The sequence below is a fragment of the Trichechus manatus genome, unplaced genomic scaffold (genome assembly GCF_000243295.1).
Source record: "Trichechus manatus latirostris isolate Lorelei unplaced genomic scaffold, TriManLat1.0 scaffold00007, whole genome shotgun sequence".
NCBI lineage: Eukaryota > Metazoa > Chordata > Mammalia > Sirenia > Trichechidae > Trichechus > Trichechus manatus.
In genome coordinates this window covers 1,771,072-1,780,896 of record NW_004443943.1, presented here as the reverse complement: position 1 = coordinate 1,780,896, position 9,825 = coordinate 1,771,072, and the positions used below count along the sequence as shown (strand labels likewise).

At 43.6% G+C, this 9,825-nt stretch overlaps 1 protein-coding gene and 1 non-coding gene across 2 annotated transcripts in view; both read left to right on the top strand.

The window, feature by feature from the left end:
• LOC105756657 (talanin) overlaps window positions 1-5,039 on the top strand; it is a 6,475-nt gene extending 1,436 nt beyond the window's left edge. Inside the window, 3 exon segments of the mRNA XM_023738660.1 lie at window positions 5-44; window positions 46-130; window positions 4,894-5,039. Of these exon segments, the coding sequence (XP_023594428.1) occupies window positions 5-44; window positions 46-130; window positions 4,894-5,039 (271 nt within the window).
• A 4,292-nt stretch (window positions 5,040-9,331) lies between these two features.
• On the top strand, window positions 9,332-9,402 carry TRNAG-UCC (transfer RNA glycine (anticodon UCC)). The gene has a single exon. It is a non-coding gene; the product is annotated as a tRNA-Gly (tRNA).
• The last annotated feature ends 423 nt before the right edge of the window (window positions 9,403-9,825 follow it).

Genomic DNA, 9,825 nt, shown 5'->3' with positions numbered 1-9,825 from the left:
GCCGCCCCGCACCTCCGCCCGGGCGGACTGGAAGCAACCATGACGATGGCGTCCGAGGTACTTGCAGAGATGTGCTGTGGTCTCTCTGAGCTCATCACAGTACCTTCCTATGCGGGAGTTTCAATTCAAGGTCACTTTTGGTTCCTTTTCAGTAGCAGACTCAGAACCAGACCTATTCATATGTCAGAACAGGGCAGACACATTAATAGCCAGACCCCAGTGGGAGTTTTATTTTCCATTTCCTCCTCCTCCATATTTATTTGTTTCTTCACCTCTTCCGTGTGGTAGAGGTGACCTTGCATGATATTTTCAGAAGAAGCTTTAAAAAGGTATGGTGGAGGATGGGGAGGGTGTCACCCTGGCTTGGAATCTGCTCTTCCTCCAAACCCTGTCAGGCTCTGGTGTTGGGCTGCCTGGGTTTAAATCCCATTCTACCACTCAGAAGCTGTGTGACTGACCTAAGTCAAAATACTCAGCCTCTCTGAGCCTCAGTTTCCTCATTTTTACATTGGGGATGATAATATCTGCTTCATAAGAGTATTATAAGGATTAAATAAGATCATTTAGTGTTGTTTTAGAATTTAGCTAAAACTGGGGCTGACTCCCATTGCTGGGGTAGCTTGCATGTCAGTAAGCACTATGCTTCAACAACCAAGGTCACAGAACAATGTATGTATAAATTTTTGTAGGAGAGACTAACTTGAATTGTAAACTTTCACTTAAAGCACAGCAATTAAAAAAAAAAAAGAACTTGTGAAAAGAGTAAAAAAAAAAAGAACTATCCTCCAAGATACTAGAAGGCATGTGTCCAAATGGTGTGGTTGTCTCTGTATTTCCACTCAAAGCGGGATTCAACTACTTCCCACATGCTTCCATCCTTCTACTGAAAGTTCTGTTCCTCCTCATCTGGATGGTCCCAATCCTTGAAGCTGATAAGCCTCTCTAGTTCTTAGGGGCAGACACGGAGAGGTAGGCCCTCTCTGTGGTCTAGGGGGGCAACTGGCCACTGCCTCAAATGGGGAAAATGTTCTCACCACATTTATTGCTTTCCCTGGGGCAGAAACTGTGAGCCTTTCTTACCTCCTGCAGGGTATTGAAGGAAATGTTTGTAAATTCTCTGGTAGGAACATGAAATGACATGCAAGCATCGTTTCTAGACAAGGAGACTTTAGCAAGAGAAGCTGCAGGAATCACATTTCTTGCTCCTTCAGTGTAATTTATCTTTTGGGAAAGGAGTGCACAGATTTTGGTGAATGTCATTTAATAGTCACCGCCATTAACCTTATGAGTTCCTGTAGAAAGGGAAAAAAATCACTACATGGTTATATCAGAGAGTGTAACTGGGATATAGCAAATGTTCAATATCGCTATTGGCTGTAGTATAAATGGGTGAATAAATGATACATCAAGAACAGCTACAGTATTTTATAGGCACAACAAAAGCCATCATCTTAGGATCATTATAATGGGAAAAATGTGTCTTGGAAATGATTTCAGGAACCCTGGTGGTGCAGTGGTTAAGAGCTTGGTTGCTAACCAAAAGGTCGGCAGTTCGAATCCACCAGCTGCTCCTTGGAAACCCTATGGGGCAGTTCTGCTCTGTCCTATGGGGTCGCTGTGAGTCAGAATTGACTTAGCGGCAACAGGTTTGGTGGTTTCGGTTTTCAATGATTTAAAAGAATATAATATTTTTTATTGGCTCAGAGTATCATTTTAGAGATGATTTGTCATGGTTTCTGACTAATCTTCAACAGGAGTGCCTCCTCACTTTGTGATTTTAAGTTTCTCTGGCCTGTCGGCCTCACAGGCTCAGTATCAAACAGTTAAGTGCCTTTGAAACCAATCCACGAAATACACTTAAGGGAAGTGAAGGCTTTCCCGCAGGCAAGAAGCCTATTGCAACGTGATCATCACCCTTGACTTGTCTCAAGATTGGCAAGGTTGAGGTATGCCAGGATTTTTTGAAGGATGCATCCTAGAACAAAAGATAGGAAATTGGTTTAAAGATAGAGGACCCACCAGTTCTACTCTTAGTTCTGTACCCAAAGACATATCCATCAAAAGACATGTACAAGAATGTTTATAACACTGTTAGTCATCATAGTCCAAACTTGAAAACAACTGAATGTCTGACAAGAGTAGAATAGATCAACTGTAGTATACACCTTCAATGAAATACTACCCAGCAATTAAACAAATAAAATAAAAAATCTATTGCTACATACAGTAACTTGACTGGATGTCAGACTTATTTGGTGAACAAAAGGAGCCAGGCACAAAAGAGTATGTGCTGTATGATTTCATTTACATAACGTTTCGAAGCAGACAAAACTGATCTATGGAGATGGAGATCAGAACAGTGGTTACCTGGTGGGAGTGGGGGTGGGGCTTATGAAATTGGAAGGAGCACCAAGGAGCCTGCTGGATGCTGGAAGGTTCTAGATCTTGATAGTGTTAGTGGATGCATGGGTGTTTACATATAAAAAATTCACCATCGCTACACTTGAGACTTGTACTGTTTGTTCTTTGTAATTTATGTCTCAGAAAAGGAAAAGAGAAAGAACCAAAAAATTAACTACAGAGTAAACAGGATCTGTGTGTTCTGGGTGGCTTTCATAAGACTCTGGGATCATAAATTTATGAACTATGACTCCTGTGTGAGAACAGAAAATGTGACTCCCATACAGATACATTGGACCCTGGGTCACACTGTGGAGTGTCCATTCATCATTAACTAGCATCACTGAGGGTTAGGTGTGCTGGGCCGTGTGCTAGCTGCTGGCAGTAGAACGGAAACAAGTCAGTCATGTCCCACACTCTACTGGAGGAGGCCACTCTTCAGGAGGAAACTATAGACATAGTTCTATAATTCTGACATATGTTCTAAGAAGAAACACATAAAAGGAGATCTTCTATGAGGAAGAGTGAAAGATGGGACCGGATTTCATTTGGGAGGTCAGGAAAGTCTTTCTGAGGGAATCACACTGGAATGGAGGTGTGAAGGTTGGGTAGGAGTCGGTCAGAAGAATGAAGTGCAAATGGAAATGCACTAAAAGCAGAAGTGGGGTGTGTGTTAGAGAGAGAGAGAGAGAGACGGAGAAAGAGACGGAAATAGAGTCAGAGAGTGAGAATGAGAGAAAGGAGTTCACTGGTCCAAGAAGCTAGGAGAATTCTAACGAGGCCGAAGACTAGTGAGTGAGGGGAGGAGACGAGGAAAATGAAGTTGGGTGGGGGGTGAGCATAGACAAGAACCAGGGCTTGGACAGCGTTCCAGGCCATGAGTAGCATTTGGATCACATGCTAGTATAAAGGAAAGGGTCAGAGGGTTCTAAGGGTTTTAAGCAACATCTGACTTACATTTTGAAAAGACCACTCTGACTGCCAAGAACAGAATAAACTAGAAAGGTATGAGAATAAAGTCAAGAGGACCAGATAGGACTACTGAAGTAATCTAGGCAAAGAAGACAGCTTGAATTAGGATGGTAGCAATGGAAGTAGAGAAAGGCGGGTGGAAATCAGGCAGTTTTCCCAAATTTCCTTATCTCCTCTTCTGCTGACCTTTCTTCTCTTTTAAAACTCTCTCTCTCCTGCCTCCCCCCCACCCCACCAATGCACCTACACACCTTCACACCAGCCCCTCTCTCCCTCATCCACTAGATCCTGACTGGGATGAGGAAGCAACAGCAATGACACGTGAACAACACCTTACTAGGAATTCCAATACATTACTCAGCTCAAGAAAAGGAGATCAGGAGTAAAAACTAACATTTATTCTGCATCACCTATGTGCCAGGCATCGTGCTAGGCACTTTCACATGGGTTGGCTTGTTACTAAACTGGATAATATTACTCTCGTTTTAATAGCTGAGGAAACTGCAACTTGAAGAGGTTAAATAATTATGTTATTGTGGTTTCCCAGCTACTTTAAGTGACAGAGGTAGGATTTAAGTTCAGAGCTACCTGATTCGAGAAACTATGTTCTTTCCACTACACTCTGCAGATGATCCCTTTATCACATGAGTATGTCATTTAATAACAAATATCAGGAAGAGTAATCCAAAGGAGTAACTTTCTAATGGTGAAATTTCAGACTTTTCAGACACCTGGTTGAAGACAAATACCTTTGAGCATCATTCTTCAGAGCCTCTGGGATCACAGTACTTAGGCGACCCCTTACTCTAGTCTGCCTGTGACTTATTTGGTGAACCACAAGCCAGGTCCTATGCACAGGTGTCCTGGGGGCCTGTGATATCTGAAAGCAACCGCAAAAGGGTAGGAGTGGCCACACAACCTCCAAATGCAGTGACATCAGAGCTGAGTTCAGATCAGTTTTGCTTGGGCAGATAAAGCCGTGACTCTGAGGTGTCCTGTGTTGGGTCTCACTACGAGTCAGATGTGATCTAGCTCCTGCCTCTGGAAACCACAGCACAGTCCTGTGGGGAGAAAAAGAGAGAGGGTATGAGAGGTTCCCCAATCTTAGGTTTTCTTCCTGTGTTTGACAGTGACTTTGTCCAATGACTATCAGCGAATTTCTTTGGGTTGGTCACATGACCAAGGGCACCATATCCTGAAGTAATGGTGCCTCAGGGAAGAGGAATGTATCAGGGACGGTTCCATCAGAGAAGCAGAGTCACTGTGAGTGATACAGAACAGAGGGTTGTTACAAAGACCGCACCCTGTGCAATTGCGAGAGCTGGGGAAGTCGATGGCCGACTGTTGCCTCTGTGTCCAGAAGGGCCTAAAGTCTCTGTAGGTCAGCACGGTTGGCAATCAGAAGGAATGATGGACTTTAACTTGGGGAGAGCAAGCACCAACTAGAGGCATGGAAAATACTGGAACTAATGAGAACACACTGGAACCCATGTCTGCTCTCATTGCCTCCAACTGTGTTAGTGCAGGAGACCTGCAAAAGAAGCTGGCACCTTCTTCATGGACGTGCCCACATGCAGCAAGCTCAGAACTCAGAGACTCTGAAGGAGGAGAGTGGGAGGAAGCTGGAGGAACTGCAGGCCCAGGTGCTGCTCCACCTACCGAGATGAGCCCTTCAAACAGCAGAAGCTAAGGGGGTGTCTGGCACCCTGCACCAATCTCCATAGCATTGCCGCTGCTTCCCTTCTGCCTTCCCGATCTTGTGTAATTCCTCTGTAGTCATCCCTAACTTGGAACCATGCTGGGAAGATAGTTCTGGGATGCATTTACAGCTTAGCTAAGTTGACACAGTATAAAGTCACTTCAATGGGAGAACCCTAGAGACAAGTAATTACACAAAGCAAAGGCTTTTTGATATAGGTGGAGTAGAAATAGAATTCATCTTCAACCCATAGTGCAACCCTGGCAAAATCCTTTTATGAGAAACACTTGTAATCCAGGCATGGAATGGGTTAGACCTGAGAATCAATTAGTAAACTATTAGTGTGAGTAAGTGCCTTGGTGACGCAGTGGCTAAAGCTCTCGGCTGCTAACCAAAAGGAAGGCCATTTGAACCCATCAGCCACTCCCTGGGAGAAAGATGTGGCAGGCTTCTTTGGTAAAGATTTACAGCCTTGGAAACTGTGGGGCAGTTCTACTCTGTCCTACAGAGTCGCTGTGAGTTGGAATCAACTCTACGGCAACAGGTTTTGTTTTGGTTTGGTTTAGTGAGTGCTGACTACATGCAAGACACTGCCCTAGGCATCACTGTAGGGGTACAAAGAGCTTTAAGATAAAGTCTCTGCTCTCACTACAAAGATGAGATAGACACGGTGCTGCATATGCATGCATGTATAATTACCCACCCAGTACGTCCCATCCCATGTGATCAACTCCATACTGTGGTATGTAGCCTGCAGTACTTCCAAAGGTGACCTGATGTGTTTGGTTGGTAGGATAGACTTCACCATTGTCAGATCCGGGTTTAAATTCAGTTCTGCCTCCCACAAGATATATGATCTTGGGCGATTTACTTATTCTCTCTGAGCCTCTGTTTACTGACTTATAGAGATAGTAAAGGTGTTTATTTCATATTGATTATAAGAATAAAAAGAGATCATGTATGTGAAGCACCAGCACACAGTAAGTACTCAATAAATGGTAGGCATTTTAATTTCTATAGTCATCATCATTGTCATCATTATCTTTATTGTCACCATATCATCATCATTATTCCTTCTTAGAATCAAGCCTACATGAGAACACTTGTGGCTTTAGGGCCACAGATCCACTAATATGCAAAATATAAATGAGAGTTCAGTCCCTTAAAGAATCAGCAGTTTGTATAAGCTGATGTATTTCCCATATTTATTTGTTGATTCAATAAATAGTAAGGGTTTACTACTACTCAAGAAGCATGTGGTCAGATTGTTTTCTAAAGTTAAATTGATATAAGACAGGCAATTATAAGCCTCAAACGACTAGTGTAAACAAGGTTCTTAGGAGCCGAAGTACAGTTCAGCAAATATGTCCTGGGACTTCTGAGAGGAGTTGAAAAGAGGGAAACATCAGTATGACTTGTAGTGATCAGGGAAGGTTTCAGAGAGCAGGTGGTATGGAGGTTCACCTTTGAGGAATGGCTAGGATTGTCATGTGAGGCAGGAGAGGGCACTCCTGAAATGGGGTATGAGGTGAACAGGGCCAGAGGGTGAACCCCCCACCCCCATCCCCACTCCCATGGTCAAGAAAGAGAGCAGAGCAGATTTGTCAGGCAATAAATAGGTCAAGAAACAAGTTGTCCAGGGCTTTGCATGCCCAGATCAGGAGTTCAGACTTTGTCCTGTGGGCACAATGAAAGCCATGTTTCAGGAAAACTAATGCGGCAAGTCTACGGGCTGGATTGGAATAGGGAGAGACTGTAGAAAGGAAGGCCAGATGGAAATCTTGTCACAGAAATTTAAAAACTACCAGTTAACCTGTTGCTGTTGAGTCGATTCCGACTCATAGCGACCCTATAGGACAGAGTAGAACTGCCCCATGTGGTTTCCAAGGAGCGGCTGGTGGATTTGAACAGCCGACCATTTGGTAAGCAGCCAAACCTTTAACCACTGCACTACCAGGGCTCCTAAAAAACTACAGAGAAGGCTGAAATGAGACAATGGGAATGCAAAGAGGAATGCAAGAAATATTTTGAAGGGAAGCAAATAGAGATGCTAAAGATGAGCCAAGATTCCAAGCCAGCGCAGCATGAACACATTAGGAAAGTTGGAGGTGAGAGATGGAAAGAGGCTGTGTTCCATTTTAGACATGTCGCGTTTCAGTGATTGCCACTGAAGACGCCGGGTCAGGAGATGAAGGCCAGAGATAAAGACCTGATGGTAACCTGCACTGTGGACTGGTGAGAGCAGAGTAGAAGAGAAGGGCAGACTAAACTCAGGGAACACTCACATGTAGGGAGTCTCAGGAGGTATCAGAGAAAGAACAGCCAGAGACTTGTGTCAAAGTGGCTTAAACAATAAAGGGAACTTTTAGACTCCCACTAAATTTAAAGAAAGCATCCAGTTTACGGACAGGAAATGGCAAAGACTTCCACTACCCCACAGCTCGTCAAGACTCAAGGATGCTCATTCCCACAAGAGAAGAATCTGGGTCTCCTCGTCATTTTGCAGACTTGTCCAATGGCCAACGACAAGAGGGAACTCAGTCCTTCCCAAGAAAGAGAGACAGTTATTCACTCAGAAAAAGTTGAATTGTTGTCCATACCGTGGTCATGATGAGGCATTGCTCAGGGCTCTGCAGGAAATAAATGGCACATTCAAAGAATTTCACTGAAGAGTCACGATGAAGAGACCATTTAAAGAGACAGCCATCAGGGATCAGCCCCAGCAGTAGACTGTCACATAATTTAAATTAAATTCTCTTCAAGCTAAAGGGGAGAAGACGAAATGATGTTCCCTGAAGCCCAGAGAGGCCAAACCGGAGGAAGAGGCTGTTCCACAGGAGCTGTGGATGCAGGAGAACACAGCCACTGCTAGAACCTTGGATGGTCAGGGAGAGAACAAGAGGAGTAAATGCCCCAACCTTTCTCTCCTCTCACCTCCCCATTTCCTGTCAGTGCATCTCATTGGCCAAATCAAATCAGCAGCTAGAAGTTAAAGGAGTCTAGGTAATACAGCTTGTCTTGCTCAACCTTCCAGGGCACAGAGCAGGGCCGAGAAGGGTGGAGAAAAGATCTTAAGGTGAAAATGGAGAAGAACCAGATCATTGGCCCATTATGGTTCCTTCACTCAATGTCATCCTCTGAGCCAAAGTAGAAATTATTAATTTTTATCGTTAATGATACAAATTTATGTAGTATTTTACGCTTTTTAAAGTGTTTTCACATACATCCCCCCTTTTGAGCTGTTAGCTCCCGCGTACCCCTGAGAGGTAAATAAGACCGTATTATTTACATCCATTTAACTTTGAAGTACAGAAGAAGTTAAATGATTCATCCACAGTCACACATGCGTGAGAGGCAGAGTCTATGTTAGAAATAAGGCCTTCTAACTCCTAAACCAGTGCTTTTCCCCAGGTGTGAAATGAATTTACCCGGGAAGCTGGCCCTGCTGTGAATTCCATTAGGACACAGCTATCTGGAATGTGGCAGGCCATGTGGCTCTGGCCAGGCTGGGTGTACAGGGCCTTTCTGGGCTGTTTTCAATAAGCAAATATTCCTGACACTTCAATTATCCCAATCCAAACAATGAACACACTGTGCACTGGAGCTTCATAAATTTCATTCAGTTGTATGCAGTGAGAATAATATAAGTCAAAGCTTTGTGTGTAGTCCCTCAAAAAAAAAAAAAAAAAAATCACCCAACAAAACAGAGATTGTTGTAATGGAAACATCTAGGCCAGAGAAAAGAAGCAACACAGGCTCCGTGTTTCATGAACCTGGCTCTGATACTTTTACTTTCTTCTCCATCACCGTGTCAAGGCAGAGAAAGTGTCTTCAGTGGGAGCCCCATGCCTTTCATTCTTCTCCTAATCAAAGCAGGGTCTTCAGTGTTCTTACACTCGGACAGCTCCAAGAATTGGATGTTTGAGAAGGTTTGTTTTTGTTTTTTAACTTTCCCATATCTGGTATCTTGTCATCTCCATGTACATGTTCCCAAGCCATTTCATCTACACCACTAAATGTATGCACACTTATATCTGAGAAGTAGCCAGAAAAATGGTGGTTATTTTCTTAGCAAAACTCAGGGGTTTATAGAAAAAAATGTCCAAAGAAAGCATCAGAAAACTTTAATATATGTTAACCATTCCTTCTCTTTTCCACCTCTGGAGAACAGAAATGAATTTGTTCTAGTGACAGTGCCTATGTGTTGGTGCCAGAATCAGTTAGGATATTTCGGATTACAAGTGATAGGAAACCAAAAAGGCATTGGTGGTTCAGTGGTAGAATTCTTGCCTTCCAAGCAGGAGACCTGGGTTCAACTTCCAGCCAATGCACCTCAAGCATAGCGACCAACCATCTGTCAGTAGAGGTTTGGATGTTGCTATGATACTGAACAGCTTTCAGCAGAGCTTCCACACTAAGACAGACTAGCAAGAAAAGCCTAGTGATCTACTTCTGAAAATCAGACAATGAAAACCTTATAGCTCACAATGGTCCAATCTGCAACTGATCATGGGGATGGTCATAGGGATGGTGCAGGATTGGGCAGTGTTCTGTTCCTTTGTGCTTGGGGTTGCCATGAGTTAGGGGTCAACTCAAAAACAGCTAACGCAACAACAATAGAAAACCCATATCAAAGTGGCTGAAACAATAAAGGTAACTTCTTGACGCTCCCATACTTGAAAATGCTGATGTAGTTTAGGCTTTAGGCACAGTTTGATCAAGGCTCTGGACTAATTTCTCTGTGATTATTTCAG